This window comes from Anguilla anguilla, chromosome 15 (genome assembly GCF_013347855.1).
Source record: "Anguilla anguilla isolate fAngAng1 chromosome 15, fAngAng1.pri, whole genome shotgun sequence".
In the NCBI taxonomy this organism is placed as follows: domain Eukaryota; kingdom Metazoa; phylum Chordata; class Actinopteri; order Anguilliformes; family Anguillidae; genus Anguilla; species Anguilla anguilla.
Window position 1 is genome coordinate 9,413,702 of NC_049215.1, and position 23,285 is coordinate 9,436,986.

General features: G+C 41.0%; 1 protein-coding gene across 4 annotated transcripts in view; it reads right to left on the minus strand.

The window, feature by feature from the left end:
- LOC118214493 (low-density lipoprotein receptor-related protein 1B-like) overlaps nucleotides 1–23,285 on the minus strand; it is a 457,936-nt gene that overhangs the window by 245,774 nt on the left and 188,877 nt on the right. For all 4 annotated transcript variants that reach the window (XR_004762629.1, XM_035394488.1, XM_035394487.1 and 1 more), the window contains 5 exons: nucleotides 10,739–10,961; nucleotides 9,612–9,798; nucleotides 8,596–8,739; nucleotides 6,315–6,551; nucleotides 5,699–5,879 (listed from right to left, as the gene is read on the minus strand). Coding sequence is in view for 3 of the 4 variants with exons in the window: in XM_035394488.1 (XP_035250379.1) it covers nucleotides 5,699–5,879; nucleotides 6,315–6,551; nucleotides 8,596–8,739; nucleotides 9,612–9,798; nucleotides 10,739–10,961 (972 nt within the window). In the remaining variant the exon portion in view is untranslated. The remainder of the gene's footprint in view (nucleotides 1–5,698; nucleotides 5,880–6,314; nucleotides 6,552–8,595; nucleotides 8,740–9,611; nucleotides 9,799–10,738; nucleotides 10,962–23,285) is intronic.

The window sequence follows — 23,285 nt, forward strand, 5'->3', positions numbered from 1 at the left end:
TACCTGCGTCTGGAATGAGCCGTGATTCATGATCAGCGCACATGACGGAACGTGACAGAAGCTAATCGCCACTCTCCTGACTCTGCGTCCCACTGACCCGATAAATAACGCTGCACGCATGAGGGAAAGGGACTGACTGACAGTCTCAGCTCAAACAGACACGCTCCCTACCCAACAACCACGAAAAGGCACGTCACGTGACCCCAAGCAGAGGCCGCAAGAGTTAATCCGGCATCTTATCGAGGTGACGCAGACAGGCACGGAGCCGGCACAGATACAGAAATACAGAGGGAAGAGATGAAAAGGGAGAAAGAAGAGAGCGGGGGACGCTGACTTTACCTGGAGAACAGCGCGCAGCAGGACAGACAGTCCTGCGGTCTGATGTCTGTGGATGAGCGTGATGCAACACAATGACTGACAGGCCTCCTTTTAAGCTTGGAAACAACACCGGGCTGATGCAACATTTAAACGCGCACAAAATATGTAAATAAAGTAGGTACGACAAAACAAACATCTTATAATATCGTTCCATGGTAATATGCGAATGCCCTAATTCAACGGATGTTGTTTTTTGAACTAGAAAAAGTGGTTAGAACAGAAGAAGATGTTTCTTGCATATCTTACTTAGTAGACGAGGCATATAATTTGGCAATAAAGTCACGAAAGTGGCTGAACATAAGCACATGATTGAAAACTTTGCTGAATGGTACTTACATGTTTTTGAAAATAAATAGCCTACTCTCTGTAGATTTCTTGAAAAATAATTTAGCAATAGCGTGACATGTATCCAATAAAATGCAAGTAACTTGCACACGACAAGTAATACATTTAGTGTTTAACCTGACTGTCCTGAATCTGAGTGAAAAGGTTAGTTGCAAAGAGAATGAATGAAAGAAAATGGTAAACAACAGCCTGTTTCTCCAGTAGTCCGAAGACCACTAAGATCACAGTTCAAAAACCAAAAGACAGTTGAATATTCCGAACAGCCTGGGGTGAAGAATAAAAACATGCCAGATGGGACAACAACATCAGACCCCGTGCACACCAAACACAGAGAAACCAGGCCCAGATGCAAGGTTCTGATTCCTCAGATATCAACAGCAGATAAGCCCTAATGTCCACCGCAACAAATGATAACTGATTGATGTTAAGCATCCAAAAATCGTGTACTAAAATAAAGAAAGGTCCCCATTTTATGTTGTTAAAAACATAGGGGGAATGGTCAAGAGAGGGGAGAGCATGGTTGTGCTGACTGAATGACGTGTGGAAGGCTGGAGGTGTGGGAGTGGAGTCAGACAGGGACTGTCTGAAAGCAGACAAATTTGCATATTAAATATGTCACTGAAACCGGGGCTAAACACTATGATAGTATGATCAAAATAATATTATCAAAATATAATTATTGGTGGTTTTAGCCTCTTCATAGAGTGAATATATTAGGAGATAATCACGCACAGCTATTGAATACCTCTAAAAAACAAGTTTACTTCAGCTTCTAACAAAAGAATATTCGTACCACGTCAGTTTCCGCTTGAAACTGGAACTGTTTACAAAAATGTAGATTTGAACTGCCAGACCTCAACGACCATCATCTATATACACATAAAGATGTTCAATCAATGATTTCTATTAAATTTCACAGATTACATTCAAACTTGAATCTAAAGGAACGCAATCTTTGAAAGGCATTCTCTGGTCAAGCTGATCTCTGGCCGCCAATAGTTCAGGTGTTCTGTGCTCTCTCCAGAAGGTAATAAAGTAATAAAACTTACAAAGGAGAGAAAACTCAAGGACACCTCGGGTTTTGTAGAGATTTGCAAGGCCCGCTGTGTGGCTATAATAGCCCCAAGGAAGGTTCCTTTGATGTTTGTGGAGGGGACAGCGGGGATAGAGAGAGAGCATTTCTATGGTCAGAACAGACCAAGCTACTAAATCACAAGTGACACTGCCTGGACTGTGAGCAAGTTTTTCAGATCAAATTATATTGTCTGTTTCTCAAAGGCGATAATATGAAAACTAGATATCCAACATGTCCTCTACAGTAACATGTTAACAAGACATGCAATTTGACTAGCTGTGCCCAAACTTTTGCAAACCTCTGGAGTTACTGTTCCCTTTAGTTCAGCAAATCTGTCAAATCAAATCAATTGTGTCCAAGCAAAATGGCGGTTCTACACAACTTGGTAGTGTCCTCTTTCAGTGGACAAAATACACTGATAATATCAAGGCAGGTTTTCCCATAGTACCAAGAGCCATCGACTGCACACATATTCCTATCACTGCTACAAAGGACAACGGAAGAGCATTCAGAAACCACAAATCAATCCCTTCTATCAATGTACAGGTATGAAACGGCATTCAGAAACTGCAAATCATCCCATTATATCAAAGGACAGGTCACTTGTGATGCAGGTCACTTCATTAGTGATGTGTGTGCTAACGACCCTGGGTCTTGCTGTGACTCCTTCATTTTACAGCAGTCAGGGGTTTTTAATAGGTATGATGATGTTTATTTTAATAAATGTATAAAACATGCATTTATTAATATTATGCAAAATTATGGGCATTTTTTTGGAATCTACTGTAATCTACTGTATCTCTTATCTTAAAATAAATTGATCTTCTGGAGAGGACTTTGGATCTCTTGGTTTTCTGACACATCTGCACTGTCCATTGGAACTTATGATTTGTACATCTATGTTATATTACACATGTAACAGATAAGAGCTCTCCTCCATAATTTAGTGAGGATTGTGTTTGAATGACATATTTAACCGTGGATGTTTGTATTATATTTCATGACTTTCTGGTGCGACCCATTGCATATGCCTCTATATTTGTTTTAATAAATGCAGTGACATCATTGACCTGGACAGACAAGTGCTTTCCTTTTTTGTTATCTTCCTGTGCCATTATTCATACACACACTGAATATCCACAGTAGAGCCATTAAGGTCAAGTGAACCAGCACCATTTTTCCATATGTACTTCAACTTGTTATTAATTTCAATAAAACTTGCTGTAAAATGTGGAACATCAGGGCCAAATGCACAGAAGGATTCATTTGTGGCCAGAGGCTCTCTGAATGCTGTAATACTATGTATTTAGTAATTTGTGTCTTCAAAGGAAAATAATGATTAAATGTGTATCTGTAAAGTATATCTTTACAGTGCAGTGAAAGATTTAAGATGTTAATTTTTAACTTAATTTTCCTCATCTGTAATGAATATTTTACACACTTTTCAAGTATGTACACAGCCAGCAAGGGCACTATTTTAAGGTTTCCATTGCTAATTGAAAAGATATTGGTTCGCACTTAAAAGATGGCTACAAAGGTTTCCATTGCTGAAATAGAATCAAATCATTTTCAATAAAACATGACAAAAAATTACTGAATGTATAAAGTTAGTGTACGTATTTAATTGTCCATAAGGGTATATAAACGAAACAAGTTGATTGACAGGTTATTGTGAGCTACTGTATAGTCAAGAGTAAATCTTGGGACCACACTGAAAACATGAGCTAAATTAGAGAGGAATCAGAGAATATTTAATGTAAACAGAAGCAATACATTAGGCATATTGTTTGTGGACAGGAACCACATGCAAAAAACATCTAGATTATTATATTGTATATTTTATGCACATGCACTGTGAATAATGAATGTCACTTTTGGTGAAAGTGAAATGTTAAGCAGTCATGTTGGATTGTATGTGGCATGTCACAAAGTGCAGCCACAACTTTGGATGGACCAAAAAACTTAATTAAGATTATTGTATTTCAAAATAAATACGAATTGAGATTCAATTAAATGTAAATATGTATCGCAAAATTAGATAAATTACTGCACTGCCATTAAAAGTATATGGTGCTCTTAGGCTCTTCTGGTTATGTGCCTTATGTCCTGGGGGGCATGATGAGTTCAAAAGACAAGGAAGGTAAAATTCCACCTAAAGATTTGACATAAATCGTTCATGGACAGTAACAAAACAGAAAACCCATATTTGGTTTTTATACCATGCCACCATGAAGTTTGTTAACCTGTATTTACTAAAGATAAATTGACTGACAGTAATATAATTTGTAAAAAATAACCTGAAGTAAGCAGAAATTATATACCATATTGCAACATAACAGTCTAGACATAACAGTCTAGACATCTCTATGTATCTTAATGTAGCCTAACAACTTATTTTATACTGACCACAGCATTCTCATTCAGTAAGAATGTCCTTGGGAACAGAACAGACTCCACTGTGATGGAAAAAGTGATGAAAAACAGGTCTGCTTTCAGCCTGGCAACCTGCATTAATACCATTCTTTTAGAGATCATTTGCCCAGAACACAAGATGAACCCCTTGGTTAGAGGCGAGGGCTGTGCATTTCTGATTTACGGTGTTACCTACTGATGAGCAGAAATGCCTGGAATGCACAAACCGTTCTGCTGTATAGTGAGTTTCTACTGCAGGAGAGCATGCGGGACAGCTAGGAGGGGTAATATAAATCTGGCTGCCCTAATTTACACAGATCCACTGATCTAGAGGCACGACTAGCACTTTACACTAATCTAGAACCATGACAAGCACTTTACACAAATCTAAACCCATGACTAGAACAACAGACTGATCTGGAGCCATGACAAGCACTTTACACTGATCTAGACCCATGACTAGAACAACACACTGATCTAGAGCCATGACAAGCACTTTACACTGATCTAGAGCCATGACAAGCACTTAGCACTGCTCTAGAGCTATGACAAAACCCTTATACTGATCTAGACCCACTAGTACAACACACTGATCTAGAGCCATGACCATGACTCTGTTTTACACCAGGGTGACAAAAACATGTTGTGGTGAAAATATTTTCAAAAATAGTATAAATATTTATTTATTTATTTATTTATTTATTTATTTATTTATTTATTTATGTATTTATTCATTTATTTATATGTTTCTTGTAGTCTAGACTTCTGCATAGTAGAATATATGGTGGCTGAGATTAACACCAGATACTCATGTCCCCTACAGGGGACAGGAATGAATTGCTGGGTCTGGAGAGGTTATGCAGAAAACTTACGTGACAACTTTTGTTTTCCAGAGTTATATCAGGAAGAAATGTAACACACTCCCCATTTCTGGCCTGAAAGCCTCATTATTAAGAATTCCCAGCACTTTTTTTCTGCCACTTCAAATGTAGTCAGAAGCAAGGTACAATCATGTGTGAAAGCGTTAAAATTCAGCAGAGTATGCTAACAGAACTAGCACACAGAGTGAAATGAGGTTCGTACAGCTCTATTATGTGTTGCAGATGTGATGACAGCTTGTTCCCTGGCCAATCAGCAGTCTCTAAGCACACCTGCACTCGCTACAGAACCAGGTGAAATACCTGCCTGTGACTGTGTATTGGGACAGAAGAGGAGTGCACTAAAATAGGTGCAGATTATTAAAGCAGCACGACACATTTTAGCAGCACAATTACAAACAAGCTAACCAACACCGGCACAGAGGCTGGTTTAAAACAGGCACAAAACACAAAGACATAATGGGAGGAAGAGGGAGGAAGGAGGAGAAGGAGGAAGAGGAAGAGGAATAGGAAGCAGCAGCAGCAGCAGCAGCAGCAGCAGCACAAGAATGACCACAAAAACCATAGAGCGGTTTTCCGCCTAAAAACACATAACGTTTTGAAGACCTACCCGTTCAGAGGATCCACCACAATGGCTCGGGGGTGCGACATGCCCCCCTCCAGAAGCGTTTTCCTGGTCTGGGCCGGCCTCTCTAGCCGGGCCACGCTGATCGTCTTCCTATATCCGTCATTGGTCCAGTACAGGTTATTCCCGATCCAGTCCACCGAGAGGCCTTCCACATTATCGAGGTCTGAAAAGCGAGACGTTAACCGAGCCTGACTGCGTGCTCCCTCACTTCAGCGCAATTTATCACTGCCTCCACTTCCCCATCCATTCAATTTAGACCTGAAAGCATTTCTGCGAGAGATTTATCTTTCGCACGCATGAAAAACAAAGAGAATGCAAGTAGTCTTGTTTAAAGAAACACATATGGGTATTCAATGTTGACCCATACGCATTTATTTCCTGGCCTTATTGAACCTGTGTTTTGTAGTTGTCCAACGAGCATGATATGCACTTTTGTGTCACTTTGAATAAAAGCGTCTGCTAAATAAATGTAATGTAAATGTAATTTCAATGGAAATGTATAGAATGCATTTGTGAATAACACCACCACATTAAATAGTAAAACTACTGAAGTGGCATTAATAAAAGAACAGCGTTCAGAGTTGAGTGCAACACTCACCAGCTTTGAGTATAGTTTCCCGGCCACTCCCGTCAATTTTCTGTCGACCAATCAGAAAGCTGGTAGTGTCGGCGAAGTATATGTAGCTTGTTTCTGCGTGGAAATCCAGCGCGCGCGGGCTGACCAGGTCCTCAATCTGCACCATGTGCTCGTCGCTGGACTTAATATTCATGTCCAGTCCTCGGATGATGCCGGGTCTGCCTTTTCCGTAGAACAGGAACAGCTCGTTCTTCGGTCCTGCAGATGGGATTGCTAAAATAAACAAACCGACAGCAACTAATCTCCTCATCCTCTCCGCTGTCAGGGACTAATTAATGGACATAATTAGCCCGTTCTTCTTTTTTTTTCTAAACTCAGCTCTGTAGATTGAGTAATTTGGCAGTCAAAATGTATCTAAAGACAGCTAAGCTTAAAATGTTCCCTTAATTAGAATAAGAGTTAGTTCCACAGATTAGACGTTATCAAATTAATCACCATTTCGCTCAGAACGGTCTGTGATTTTAGGGGGACAGCGACGCTCAACGGGGATGTCGCTTTCGCCAGAGAAAAATGGGAAAGTATCATTGCTGTGGACATTTAATTTTACAATTCATTAGTACCTGCCGGAGCCGCTATTTGTATTGTCTGGGATGTTCATTTGAGCTGACAGTGATGTGCGCTCGGGCAGTGTGGGCGGAAACGCAAGTGCACAAAGCCGTGGCCAATCTATTGTCCACATCAAAGCACACGGAGTGGAGCGCGCGAATCGGCCCGGAGGGCTCCCCGAGGCAGCCGGTGATTCGCAAACCAAACATTCTCAGTCCCCTTTGTTGCACATGATAATAGTTTCTCAGCAAGCCGGGGCTTTCGCTCCCTTTTTACAGCAAAGAGAGAGAGAGAGGCAGGGGGAGGGAGAGAGAGAGAGAGAGAGAGAGAGAGAGAGAGAGGGAGTGTGAGGGAGGGAGTGAGAGAGAGAGAGAGAGAGAGAGAGAGAGAGAGAGAGAGAGAGAGGGACAGAGGGGGAGAGAGAGAGAGAGAGAGAATGTATATATGTACCTGTGTGTATACGTATATATATGATCACATTATTCCGTTTTTACTTTTTGTCATTTGATGTTTCATACAAATGCAAATTTTGTCATGCCAATAAAGCACTTTGAACTTGAATTTGAATTTGAGAGAGACTGTCAGTCCCCAGACCTGGTGATAAGACACAAGCTTCACATCGGTTCATACCTTTAGCGATGTGGCTAGTCACAGGGAGAAAACCACTGCATGAGGTCACATGACAGAGCGATTTCCCAGCATGCACAGCTGATGAGTCTCAGTGAACATAGAGAACCAACCCAGGCTGGACTGAGCTCGTCCTAATTTCAATCGTATTAATATGGACGGAATGCTTATTGTGTTACTCATTTACCCCCTTGTTTTTATTGTCATTTACATCATCTTTATTGATCAGAGTCGCCAACGAATCCAGATAAATTGAAAAATGTATGAAGATGATAATGAAATATGCCTGTTGTGGGTCAATAAAACAGCATCAGTTTAAAATGGCGGAATCCCTGGGAGCGTTCATCTTCATTTCTTCATGCAGAAGGCTGCATGACTCTATCCGCACACAGGTCCCTTAATCTTCCCGCTTGTCAATAAGTAAATGAGAAAAAGCCTGTCTCAATTCAGTGTGTTAGGCTACCAGCCACGGAAGCAGAGGGATGGAATAAGCACAAGAAAGCAAGCCTAACTGTGCAAACTGTAGGGAAAGTATACGCTCCTAAGACCCAGCAATTCATTTTGGTCCCCTGTTGGGGACATGAGTCTCTGGTCTTAATCTCAAGAACCATATATTCAACTTTGCTGAAGCCAACACTACAAGGGACATCAATAAAATTAAATTATATTTTAAAAAATATTTTCAGTGGATTTTTTTTTTTGTCATCTGCGACATGTTTAACATCAATAAATGCTTTAAAACTTAAACAGTTTTTCTGCAGGGTCTCCAGTCAATTATAAAATATTGTTTTTATTATCATTATTGTTCTATTGCTCTACCAGCCAATCATCTTAGCTCTGTGTAATGTATAGGGTATAGACAAGCCTTGTGGTAGCTTGTATACTCAATACTGAATAAATTAACAATACACATAACCACACACACACACGCACACACTCTCTCACACACTCTCACACACACACACACACTCTCTCTCTCTCTCTCTCACACACACACACACACACACTCTCTCTTTCTCACACACACACACATACACACACACACAGGTAAGTAAAGCAGGTCACTGACTCTTGCAGGATGTCCCGTCGCTCCCCAGGCTGAACCCGGCCCGGCAGCGGCAGGCTCTGGATTTGTAGCTGCCGCTCAGCAGACAGATGTGCGCGCACCCTCCCGCCTTCCCGAAGGCGTCGGCGTCGCAGGCGTGGCTCCGGACTGCGGACACACACACACAAACGCCGCGCTTGGTTATCCCCACAGCCCTAACCCTAACCCTAACCCCCACCCACAAAGAGGTTAACTCACAGAACCTCAACCTAGGCCCATATCCAATATTTCTATATTTTCTCCTAACTCATACATACAAGTAAATCAAGTTGTTTTCTCTTTCATATTAAAATATGGTTTTGAGAGTTCAGAGATCACCAAAGTGAACTCTCCAATTGGTTTCTAAAGAAAAATAGAAAATATAACCCCTTGCATGTATTTGTCAGTCAAAATCAATACAGGCCTCTGAACTTTTGCTGGCCATGTGCCTGGATCTTCTGTGCAGTTCTATGGACATATTAAGCAGTTAAGGAATGGGAATAAAATGGAATAAATATTTTATTTTATGTGTATTTATGTCTCAGACTGTTTTTCTTCTTCTTACTTCTCAGCCTCAAAATGGCTTCTTTCACTTTTATTGGCATAACTCTGGTCCTTATGTCCACAAATAGATGTCCAATAACAGATGACAAAAGCGATCAAAAGCCTAGAATCAAGACTAAGTACTGAAAGCTCTCTTATACCTGCACTAAGGAAGCAACTGAACACACCTGACTAATAAAAAACACTTGTGAAGTTATTTGTCTAAAATATTATGGTGCCCTGAAATGGGGGAACAATGTATAAAAAGTGCTGTAATTTCTACATGGTGATACCATACCCTTTAAGAAAAACTGCAAATCGGCACTTTAACCACATGTGCATTGTTTGATTACAAACCTAAAATTGTGGAGTACAGAGCCAAATCAAGAATAAAAATGTCTTTGTCCCAAATATTATGGAGCTCGCTGTATGTAAACACAAATGCATGCGCAGTTCACCTGTTGGCTGGGTCAGTTTGTGGTAAACGCGTATTTCTCTGGAACTCCCCATGCTGGTAATTGTCTGCCGGTCCGTGCTGTTAAAGCGATTTATCTGTAAAATGTCCACTTTGGATCCTTTGGTGGGTTCGGCGTGTGTCACAAACAAGTAATCTTCAAAGACCGTTAATCCGCGGAGGTATGACACCTAGAAGGAGAGACGTGAGGTCACTGAGCATCGTCTGAAAAACACAGGAGCCTAATCCTGAGCGGTTGCCTTTCCACGGCCTCCGCTTTAATCTTTCCCAGGCAGCCGGTATAAATTGAAAGCATTTAAGAAGAGCGATGGGGAGCTATTAACGAGGATATCCAAAAGTTTGTCCAAAAGTAATCAACAGGAAATGGCAGCTAGCAGAAACAAGCGGGCTTTCGGCCAAAAGTCCCATTAGAGTAGCGCAATGGCGGCCAAAGTATGTCCATAAATGAACAAATAAACACCTCAAAATGGAGGTGGATAAATGCTACAGTAAAACTATGTTACTTTTCAGGTCCACAGCGTGCTCGTTTTAACAGTGATTTATGACTAAACACGATTGGTACAATTCTCTTTTCCCTTATTATACTATCAGGAATAAACTTAAAAAAAGCTAAGTCTTTAAAAAAATAAAAAACAATATTCGCCAGGATCTACTTTAAAATCACCTATTTCAAAATTGAACTTGAGAGACAGAACGCTAAAACACTATTAGTTGCATTAGTGTCCAATTGACAATGGACAATTTTGTAACATTCCTGAAGAAAAATCTAACTGATGAAAATAAGACTTGAATTTTGCTGCAGTAGTTGAGTTGGGCGTCATTTTTTAAAATGCAAACAGCCCACCGATATAATCAAGGAGGGGGTGCACTTTGGGTAAATGTATTTGTATTCATGAGACCTGTGTCTACAATCAACCAAAAAATTTCTCAAAAGTGAATTATATTTAATTAATTTAATAAGCACTGAGAGAAAGAGACACAACAGATAATAAATTAATTTTGAGCCTTTTCGTTGATTGTAGACACCAATCTAATGAATATTCGTTTGCGCATTTTGTCAAAGTTCCTGGGAACAGCAGCTGAGAATCTTATAGGCTAACTGGTACTCACAGAACTCCCCTGAATAACGCTGTGCCTGTTCTTCCCGTTGTAATCCACCACCTCGATGTAGTCCAGGTAGACGTCCGCCCAGTACACCAGCTTCTTCACCAGGTCCAGGGCCAGAGCCGTGGGCTGCTCCGTCTTGTGATCCACGACGCGGGTTCGGTTGGTGCCGTCCATATTGCACCCCTCCACTTTGCCCACGCTCCCGAAGTCCGTGAAGAAAAGCTTACTGGGAGCGAAAAGGGGAGAAACGTTCAAAGGGTTATTATTCTTTGGGAACAGCTAATGCGCGGTAATAATGTGAATTATGAATTTTTCACAGAGCCCCGTGAAGCCCTGTTAATGATAAGGAAAAAAGGCTATAAAATGCCATTGCCATTACTCAGTTTGCTCCGGCACTCAAAATACGAGATAAATCTAAGCTATAATTTAGGTAAAAATTGTTCAAAGAAAAAACATTCCTCATCAAAAAATAAATATTTTTCTTTAAAAAAGTGTTAAAATTATTGACACTGCTACAAAATCTAACAGATGCATATTGCAAATTTTTTTGGCTGGACCAAACGCGAATGTCTGTGACTGAGTGACTGAGTGATGAAGGTACACCATTGGTCGGCCGGATCACGTGTGTTAGGTCCAGCCATACATTAGGTTTTAACCTGGTCTTGTTTAAGTTCATCTTTAGGTCTTTAGGAAGTCAAAAGTTTTCATCCATGACTTCCAGATTCACGGACACTTGAGGTGACACATGCTAAACTTCCTTGGTCAGGGAAGACCAGAGAACACACAGATTGAACGAGACAAAAGGCTGTTGACCTTCAGAAATTAGGCAATGTTAAATTAAAAAAAAATGGTAAATGTCAGAAAATATGCATTATTAGGGGAAAAATTAAGGATAAACAACAGGAGCTGTGATGAACCTTTCTGGAATAGAACACAGCAGGAATCATTCTCGAGGAGCAGGGATTGGAGGGGAGGGGTCTGTTTTGTGTTTCAAACACTGTTTATAAGCTAAGACAGGTCCCTTTCATGAGAGATGGGGCCTCACAGGAAGGTGTGTATCTTGCATATAGGCCCTGATCTTGGGGTCACCAAGATTCCAGAAGTATAATTCGACACCAAGTCCATGCCAACAAGCTACTTGGAGGGACTTCGAGAAGAAAGCCCCTGCTGTTATCAAACCACAAATACAGGTACCTGAAATTCGCCGAACATCACTGGAACGGTGACTGTAATCAGGTTCTGTTGTTGACAAAAATTGAGCTTTTTTGACAACAAGCATCAATGGTGGGTTAGCATAAAAAGAGGCATGGTCATGCAGAATAGAACATAATCCCCACTGTAAAGTATTCAATTCAATTACACTTTATTTGTATTGTGCTTTTTACAGAGAACTGTCACAAAGACACTTTACAGAGTAGCAAGGCAAGAAACAAAGCAAAAATAGCAAACAGACCAAACACCAGGCCTGAACCCCCAAATAGCAAGCACATAAGGTAAAAATCTCCCAGTGGGGAGAAAACCACTTCTCAGAGGATGTGAGTATGAGGTACTGTGCACTTTTAGAGGATGCGAGTACTAAGGAATGACGAAGCTCATTACAGAGGGGAGTGGGCTTAAAATCATGATTAGGCATTTGAAATTTAATACTAAATGTGTAATACATGCTTTAAGCACCCAACCTTCTCCAATACAAATGCTCAGTTTTCCCATTCATTGGTATGCCAACAGTAAGCTAATTAATTTTGCTAATTATTTGTGCCATTGCAACATTTGTTTGCAGTAGGTGTTCAAACCTTTGAATTTTTAATAGACTGACAGCTTATGAAACATATTGCTTTGGTGAGACATTTTGCTCATAACCATCCTAATGCTATGTTCTGAAATGGCACATCCTTACAGCACAGAGACATGAGGGTGATATTATGTCACTCCATTATTCCTGTGCAAAGCTTTTACAGAATTTCATCCCCAAGGAAGAGGCACGACGTCAGCACAGATTCATGAAGCTACGCGCATCTACATTTCTATTGAACAGTCAACCGAGAGGAACCCAAATGAAAGTCCTGTCAGAACACATCTCAAACCCCTTAAGGCTCGATGTTTCCTTCAGTTCCCAGATTCCTCTTTTGTCTTGAACCTCCTCAAGGATTCCCTTGGCTGCTTCCCCTCTGATAACGCACATGCTTAGAGGGGTCCCATGGAGAAATACTGCCTTTAAAAGATGCACCCAGTAGGATCCACCAATCAGCACGTGGCTTCAAAAACAACACCTGGGCCAATTACCAGTGTTTGAAAATAAACGTCTTGATTAAATTTAAGTTTTTACTAAGCTATTTATAGTGTTTCAAATATAGTTTCAAATGATCTTCAAAACAAGATATATGTTTGACTTTTAACTTTTATCATATTTCATTATATACAGTCCTAATTATAATCTCTTCTCTCCTCCAATACCACTGATCTCTCCTTTTTTAATGACATATAAAGTTCTATTCCATTTTGCATAAACATCACTGTGTAGGTGTATTTATTCCACATCTGCTCCTTGCCATTTCATATTGTGTGAAGGACCTGAAGGTATTTTCAACCCTGAAACCCTGAAACATACTACTGCATGTCAGGGACTTGTATGTCATCGAAATGTCATGTGAAGTAATTAAATACATTAACAATCTGGTGCTGCTTCTAAAAATGCACCAAACAATAACACTTGCATCATTAACAAGCAGTATTACACACAATAAAGACTTGGTGTAGGTGTAGTCATCGGAAATTAGCATGTGCTATAAATGCTGTGATACATTGCATTGGATATTGTTTGACAATAATCTATGTTTAAATGTATATGTCCCTATCAAATAAACATTAAATAAAATAAATAAATAGTCTCAAAAGTAACATGGCTCTCATAACCCATCAGTAAATAGTCAACCGTGTTCACGTGTTATGTCAATCTTCACTCCCCATGGTCATACGCTTGTCACACATTGCCAGAGAACAGACATTCAACTCAAAAAGGAAAAAAAAAAGAACCGTTTTATCTCAAGCCGTTCCCGCTGCGGTCGATACGAACGCTCTGCGACGGTCCCGTGCAGTTCCGGTGGGTCCGTGTGTACTCAAGGCTGATCGGGCCGCTTGCTTTGAACAGGGATCTGCGCTTCTCACTCAACACAGTTCACTTGTGCAGAAACAAAATAAATATTCTGACACTGTTCTCATACCAGAAAAATAAACATCCAAGCAAACATTCCCCACTGCTGCTTTTATATAACACATAAAAACTGTGTAGCACGGGTTCTTCAGGAAAAGCTTTTCAGAAGCATATTTTGTTTTGTATATAGTTCACCCTCTGGCTCTGATTCATGGTCAGGTGTATCCCTATGAATGGGGGTGGGGCAGAGCGGTGGGGGGGGGGGGGGGTGGGGGGGAGAATAAAATGATGTGTGAAAACTGTCATAAACACAACTCCTTATGAGGTGGCAGGGTAGGACACATTAAATCCTTCATGAGTTTTCTAATTAGAAGTTTTTCAACACTTCACATGAACTATATGCCAAAGGTCACATAACTACCATGAACATGACACATGACATAACAGCTGTCCTAATCAGGCACACAGTGCTGCAGCTTATGAAAAATATCATAAAGAGCAGCCATAAAGCATGCTGTGATAATCATCATACATGTCACACCGTTTGGATTATAATTACATATTACTCGACACCAGTTGTTGAATTGTGAAATGTTAACAAGCGGGATGGTGGTTGTTGGTCTGGAGTGGGGGTCAGAGGATGGGGGGGGTAGAATTTAAATGCATCAATTGGGCGCTCTTTGAGAGGAAAATGAAGAGGCTAGGTCTGTGAAGAATGTTGTGCTTTTGTAAACAATCCAACCAGCTGTATCACTTATTAAGATGCTTGAGTCATAAAAGAAATTACGAAAAAGTTGTCACATATTTAAAGTGTTTGGAATCATAATGTTGCAGTAAAAATACGGTACCACCTGCTACTTTAGATTTAGATATCACAACTAAAATCTTGATGGTGAATGAAAGTTTACGTATCAAGGAAAGTATTTCTACACCCAAAAAGAAAATACTTAAAATAGCTAAAAGGTTTAATAAACAGGTTTGAAGCAGAGATTCTCTATAAGGGATATATTCCAACTACATGAACATTTGTTTAACCACTTTGTTCATATCGATGTAAATGTAGTCCTGTATCAAACTTGGCCAGCCACTAATAATTTATATCAGAATGCTAACATCCACTGTATCACTCCCTCTCATAATCAACTTAACGTTAGGCTACACAGTCGGATACAGATAGCTTTGCTAACTTGATGCTGGAAATTATGTTTTAAATCACAGCAACCACTTTCACATCAATGCAGCTGGCGAACAGATTCTAGAACATGTTCTGCGTAACTCCCCCCACCTCCCCTTCAACTCCAAGCTGCCGATATGCCAACAAACATTAGTGCGGCAGCTTTGTTCAGGAAAGAATGTCCCCTTTTTTTGGAATCAATGCACTTCATTGTGCAGAATTGCCTATCTTAACAAGGGGGGGCGGCTTTTCCAATTTCGGTTAATAAGGGGGATGGTGCACCCACGCGTTTGACGCCAATCCGAACCCTGCTTGACAGTACGCAAGTTTCATGACGAAAGTAACAGAAGTGTCTGCCTATCATTTCGTACGTCCACCTCATAATACTCTTGTTGGTCCTTCATAATCGACGATGACCACAATCACCATTGGCAGAAACTGGGGAAGCGGTGCTGTGTGTACGCAGGTGGCTAATCGGTCCTATTTTGCCACAGTAGGTGCTATCACACTGAGGGCACCGCATGTCTCCCTGCAGCTGCCGGAGGCTGGACACAGCGTGGACGCTCAGTGCTCCTGCCTTGCGGAGAACATGGGGTTCGGCCATTTGATGTTTGGCAGTTTTTCACGAGCAGGCCAGATGGTTGAGGGTGCTAGCGTGCTGTCAGTGCACAGTCCATGTGTCACTGGCTTAGAGCAGTCCTGTTGTCAGGACAACTGCTCTGTAGACCTTGAGCTTGGTGGTAGTGCTTACACCATGACGGTTCTAGACAGTTGACTGGGGTCTCCCAAAGGTAGCGCTGGCTTAGGAGAAGCGGGTGATGATTTCATCATCAAGTCGAGCGTTTGAAGATGCAGTGCTTCCCAGACAAACACATCTTTCAACTGTGTTGAGTGTTTGGCTGTTTACTGTGATCTCCAGCTATGCTTCCCTGGTGGCGGTGGGTACATGACTGTTGCTTTCTTTGTACTGAGTGTCAAGCCAGAGTTGTTACAGGCAGAAGAAAACAAATCCATGCAACGTGTCTGTGTGTGTGTGTGTGTGTGTGTGTGTATGGGAGCTGCTATTGAGCCTGCAATCATCGGCGAACAAGAAAGTCACAAATGTAGCTTTGTTTTTGCTGGTAGACAGCTGAGATTGAATAAGCCTTAATCCGTGTGGTACTGCAGATCCACACCAGGATCATCACTGGTGAAGGCACCAGTAAGCATGGCTCAGAACATCAGGCTAAAGAGTACTGCTACCACTATGACAAATAATAATAATAATAATAATAATAGTAATAACAACAATAATAATAATAATAATAATAATAATAATAATAATAATAAAAATAAACAATAACAGCAACAAAAATACCAACAAAAATAATCTTTCAAAACAGCAAAAAATAGAAAAATAACAGAAAGGAACATTTGACTGCATTTGATGCCTATGATTAAATTTTTTTCACTACAACCCCCCAACCCCCCAACCGCCATAGCACCCACAGCCACTTGTGCTTCAGCGCAGAACAGAGGTGCATTAACTGTGATCCAAGGCTCATTTCCAAAGCACGCCTAGCGCTCTGCAGGCAAGATGCAGATCACGATACAATAATTAATCCACTTATGAGTAGTGGTGTTTGAAATCCTCACTGAAAATACTATACACACAAAATCTCCATCAGAGCCAGCCTGCGCGGTTAAATGTTCGGTGCTAAATCAACTCTGATTGAGTACATTTGGTCCCTCTTGTACCCAAATAAACTGGGCTAACAGAGTTAAATTGAGCACACTGAGCATTTTACTGTGTGAACTATGTAATTAGCAGACTTCGAGAGGCTGTAGCAGTGAAACACAATTAGCCTCATTACACCAGGGGTTTGACTTAGCCACACCACGGCTGCTTTCTCTTCTCCTGACAATACAGCAATTTGCTAGTGTTTCTATATAGGGGAATGTGTAATAGTGCTAGTGTTCCTATATAGGGTAATGTGTAATTGTGCTAGTGCTCCTATATAGAGGAATGTGTCACAGTGGTAGTGTTCCTATATGGGGGAATGTGTAACAGTGCTAGTGTTCCTATATAGGGGAATGTGTAACAGTGCTAGTGTTCCTATAAAGGGAAATGTGTATCAGTGTTAGTGTTCCTATATAGGGGAATGTGTAACAGTGCTAGTGTTCCTACATATGGGAATGTGTAACAGTGCTAGTGTTCCTATAAAGGGAAATGTGTATCAGTGTTAGTGTTCCTATATAGGGGAATGTGTAACAGTGCTAGTGTTCCTACATATGGGAATGTGTAACAGTGCTAGTGTTCCTATAAAGGGAAATGTGTATCAGTGTTAGTGTTCCTATATATGGGAATGTGTATCAGTGTTAGTGTTCCTATATATGGGAATGTGTAACAGTGCTAGTGTTCCTATAAAGGGAAATGTGTATCAGTGTTAGTGTTCCTATATATGGGAATGTGTATCAGTGTTAGTGTTCCTATATATGGGAATGTGTAACAGTGCTAGTGTTCCTATAAAGGGAAATATGTATCAGTGTTAGTGTTCCTATATAGGGGAATGTGTAACAGTGCTAGTGTTCCTATAAAGGGAAATGTGTATCAGTGTTAGTGTTCTTATAGGGGAATGTGTAACAGTGCCAGCTCCCAGTGAAAGTGTATGAGAATAGTATATGTGATAGTCCTGGCGCAGCCAGGTTCAATACTGAACAGTACTAGGCATTTGCAGAATCTCTCTTGAGAGGCAACGCAATTTAAATCACTGAGTGAAATTAAAGCATAATTGATTTTAGAAAGGCACATACTAACATTAGTGACAGCATTTCTGAAGTGCTAATCATCTACAATTGTTTTGAACAGTCAGAAAATATGTTTAAATATGCCGAGAGACACCACTGCAGATCATTTACAGCAGATCTATTAAATAATTAGGCATAGAACCAAACTGCCATTTATGAGTTCCATAAGCAGTTAAGTGTTAGATATCCAAATATTTTTGGTTCATATTCAAACACAGACATAATATTATGTCAGTAAAACTAATATTCACATTACATTCAGTCTTTCAGCCACCGAATTGAGATCAATGTATAAGAATGAAAAATACTATATAGTGCATATTTTTTTTCTTTTTACCATATGGTATGTTAATTTAAATGCATCATTAAGATAACAAAGGTTTCTTAAAAAGAATACAGCACTGAGCTTGGATTATGACAAAAAGGACAAAAAGAAATATATGAAAATTGTGTATACCCTGATCGGCTAAATTCAGAGAGGCAATGATTTGTGCCTTGAAACAAATATAATAAAAATGTTAAAGGTCCAGGAAACTGGATTCAAATTGTGCTTATATTACCCAGAAGTGACAAACGATTGTCTTCTTAATATTTCTTTCAGGTTTTTAACCCAGCCATAACCATTAAATTGTAATAAACTCTATTAGGTTATTGCGACCTGTTCCGCAGACAAGGACAGGATGGGTGTGTGCCCTGCGCTCAGTAGCATTCATATCTGTAAGACACGTCATATTTAAAGCTGCTTGAAAGCTATTTAATAACTAGATAACGGTAGGCCTACTTACCGATCCACCGTGTTCTGCGACAAGTTCCAGGCAAAAACAGGCACTGCAAATCTAAACTGTACGGGTTATTGCAATATTGCAGAGCCCGTGGGCTCTAGACATAAAACCCATTTTTTGTAGGTCTCTTCATTTTTGTGAAAATAAAAAAGCGTATTGCTTTCTCTGCATTCAGCGAAGGGGCAATGCTTAGGCATTTTCCTCTTAGCTTGCCTTACCTGCACAAAAATGGCACAAGCACCATGTACATATTACATGTAGAAAGGATTTCACCGAACTTAAGGTTTTTGTTACGTAACTAACACCCAGTTAACCCCACCCACTGAATACCTGGTGTTTAGCTAAGGGGGAAAGCAAACCAATTTTGACTCAGGCGTTTATACATTATTATTATTAATTAATTTATTTATTTTTGGCAAGAATCATTTAAAAATAGTTTGTGAATGCAAAAAAAAAAATATTAAAACAACACATCAGCAAAAAAAAAAATCACAGATTTCAGTTTCCTGGACCTTTAAATAATGAACACACCCATCAGATGGTAGGGTGTAAAACAACAGCCCCCACAGTGGCAACAGCACTCCTGTTTCAAAACAGGGAACAGACATGACTCCACATGCTCAGAACGGAGAAACAGCAACATATGCATCCAGCTGGTAAGGGCTGCTGGTAATGGACACAACCGCGTTCCATCAGCGACCAATCAGAGCCTCGATAGGCTGCCCCATGTGTAATGCGTCATAGCCAAGCAAACAGAACATTAGTAAAAGCAAAGGGAATCATCCCTCAGTTTACATTGAGGGAAGGAATGAAAGAGGAAATATAAATCCATTATCTCCCTCCTTACCCTCAGTTGCAAGTTGGAGTTCTCCAAGTTACCCCCCCCCCCCCAAAAAAAAGGGATATGCAATTTTTTGAGTCCACTTTATTTAGAAGTAGGGTTTAGTAAATCACACTTCAAGGAGAATAAATATATAACAGATTGGTGGACAACCGCATTGACAACTACACTCGAACCGATCGAAAGTAATGCTTTCTTTTTATTGTAAAGGCACTAGTAATTTCCCTCCATCCATCCAATGTCTAACCTGCTTATTCCTGGTCAGGGTTGGGGGGGGGGGGGGGGCACGCTGTATCCCAGATCCCATCCCTATCCCAGCAGGCAGTGGGGAAGAGACCGGAATATGCTTTGGACATGTCGTCAATACAACACAGGGCCCACACTCACATGCTCATACACATGGGCAATTCAGAGGCTCCAATTAGCCTACCTGCATGTGTTTGGACTGTGGGAGCAAACCGGAGTACCCGGAGGAAACCCACACGGACACGGGGAGAACATGCAAACTCCACACAGAGAGGACCTCAGTCGGGCTTTACACTTGGCACTTTCTTGCCGTGCGGTGATAGTGCTTATTCACTGCACCACCATGTAATGATTAGCAGTGGTAATTTACAGGCTGTAAAAGTGCAGACTTCATCATGCGCAGTGAATTTCTACAATACATTAATAATACATGGTTGGATTGAAGTGGCCCTCAAACCATTTTTTAAGAGTGTGACCGTGAGAGCAGAATTATTGAGAAACGAATGAAAGGCAGCTTGGTTCCAGAGAGTTTTCTTAAATATTCTGACAAATGCAAGTTTCCATTTTTCACATTATTTCCTACACCACCTAAGGGCATCACACGCCTCAGCTCCCCGGACTGCATGGGATCTCCGGTTTAACAGACTTTACAGCTCAAACTTCAGATACAGAAATACTGGCTCAGAACCTGCCTGGTCTGTCTCATGATCATCTATAATGCCGAATAAATAATGGACTTTGTGGCACTCGCACCTTGTTCACTGAGAACAGATACGTAGGTAGAACTTTATTAATCCCCATGGGGAAATTTGATCATTGTAGCAGCAGGTAAATTACAGAACAGTGCAAGAAATGTAGATGAAAATGTAAAAAGATAGAGGATAAAAGTATAAAAGTCCTGAATAAATAACAAACTACCGTATATATGTAGAAAACATATTCGAACCATGAACTGCCAGATGCGGAAGGTGTATTTAGTGTGTAGATAGGGAGGGAAGGTGCATCTGCTTCTCTCTCCATGAGGTTAGAGGAGATTTCAGGGCCAGGTGTTACTCCCACTCCTTTCAGCTGGTTTCACTGTACTGTAAATATTTCCCCATAGTTACAGCGCAAGTGCAGGTGTGAGTGTGGGTGTGTGTGTGTGCGTGTGTGTGTGTGCGTACGTAAGTGTGTGCGTGTGGGTGTGTGTGTGTGTGCGTGTGGGTGTGTGTGTGTGTGCGTGCGTACATAGCTCAGGAGGTAAGAGAGGTTGTTTGGCAGTCGGAGGCAGTCGGCAGTCGGAGGGTTGCCGGTTCGATCCCCGCCCTGGGCATGTCAAAGCATCCCTGAGCAAGACACCTAACTCCCTAATTGCTCTGGTGAATGTGAGGCATCAATTGTAAAGCGCTTTGGATAAAAGCGCTATATAAATGCAGTCCATTTACCATTTACCATTTACATAAGTGTGTGCGTGTGGGTGTGTGTCTGTGTGTGTGTGTGTGTGTGTGTGTGTGTGTTTGCGCATACGTCTGTGTGGGCATGTGGGTGCATGTTTGTGTGTGTGTGTGATAGAAAGAGAGGGGGGGAGAGAGAGAGAGAGAATCAACTATTTTTAACATACTGCAAGTAGCTAGCTGCATTGCTAGCTGTTGCTGACTTTGTTCTGGCACAGTGACAGATTGATTTTGTGTGAATCATGTCTCTCTCTTCCACATAAAACTCAGAAAGATGATTGAAAGTCAGATCTCTTGTGGGTGTGCACAAACATATAATGCATGCGCTATTTTCAGGATGAAAAGTAAACAAAAATAGAAAACCTCCCCAAATCTCTCATTCCCCCACGCTGACAAACCAAAGATCAACTGAGCAACTGCAGCTGCCTTTTCTTGAGTAAATCTGGATTTTTTTATGCAACACTTGTTAGAAAAAAGATGCTGATTTCCAGCCAGATTAAATATTACTGCTCAGCTGTGACATTAACCCTCTGGGGTCTAAGGGTAAAATGAGGCACACTGGTGATTGTGCGATGCTCTGACATTAGCGTAAATTTCATCAACTTTATATACAGTGATTCCAAAGTGTTTCATATCTTTGTTTTCAGATCGATACTGACCATTTCATCCTGTGCATAACCATATTAGTTCTGTTATCTGTGTACTTAATTTCTGCCCTAAATTAGTTTTACCCGTGCACCTAATTTCTGCTGTAAATTTGTTTTACGTGTGCACTTAATTTCTTTCCTAAATTAGTTTTACCTGTGCACCTAATTTCTGCTGTAAATTTGTTTTACCCGCGTATTTAATTTCTTTCCTAAATTAGTTTTACCTGTGCACTTAATTTCTGCACTAAATTTAAAGTTGTTACCTGTTGCCGGTACCTAGTTTTTAGAAAGAGGCGCTTGAAAGAGAGGGACAGCACGTTTCAGGTTAATCCTAAGGGTCTGGTCTGTTTGGTGACATTATTAACCTGTGTCCATTTCTTTCTCCCCCCTCCCCAAACATATAATGGAATTCCTTAAGCAATTAAAAGACACACTGAACCCATATCTATGCACACTAATCTAGGGTGCTACTGAGTTTCCGGTTCTGGAAAGTTCTATTTAGTGCTCTGAAGAAGCAGCAAAGCACAAAGCTATTCAGAGTGCAAGGCCCAGCAAGGGCACACCATAGCACAGGTATTGTCCTCTGGATTAAATCTCTGAATGCCTTGAGCTTGTAACAAAATAACAAACAGTGACATTCAATTCAATTGAAAAATCTTATTAGCTACATAAGTAAAGGTTTCTGAGGCCTCTATACAGAATTTACATTAAAAGTGGAGGTCTGCGTTTCATGACTGGCGATGTCACATAGTCGCTATATTCTCTACCTGTGAATGGAGATTTTAATACAGGATGCCATTTGCCATTTCTGTTAGAAATAATAATTTTTGGTCATCTTAAAAACAGGCGAAAACAATAAATGTTTTGTGTGTGATGCAGTGCTGGGTGTGGCCACTGTGTCACATGGTGAACATACAACCCGAAAATCCTGAAAAAATGTACCCGACTGAATTTTCAGAAAAAGAGTAACGTAGAAACGAGAAGCAAAACCTTCACTGGCGGAAGCAATGGGTTTAAACACCAACATAAGCACAAACAAAACCCCACAGCAGCCATGCAGGAAAGCAGGCTACAGCTGCTGCCCTGCCGGTGAGTGAGGGCGGTGCTGTCCCTGGTCCTGGAGCTCTCCTACAGCTCCAACCCTGTCTGTGAGTGGGGTGGGCGCTGTCACTGGTCCTGCAGCTCTCCTACAGAGTGCTGTCCCTGGTCCTGCAGCTCTCCCAGATCGCTGGGATAACTTGGGTGCTGAAAGGACAATGCACCATCACCCTTCCTGGCTCCACATACCCTCCCCCTGGAAGCTAGCCAGGAGGAGTCACCTGGGAGGCTCCTTGGGTCCCCAGCACAGATGGTCCAGGCTGATGCAGCTGGCTGCGTACTTAATTCTGTCCTACAGCTGTGATACTTGTGTACTTAATTCTGTCCTACAGCTGTGATACTTGTGTACTCCATTCTGTCCTACAGCTGTGATACTTGTGTACTCCATTCT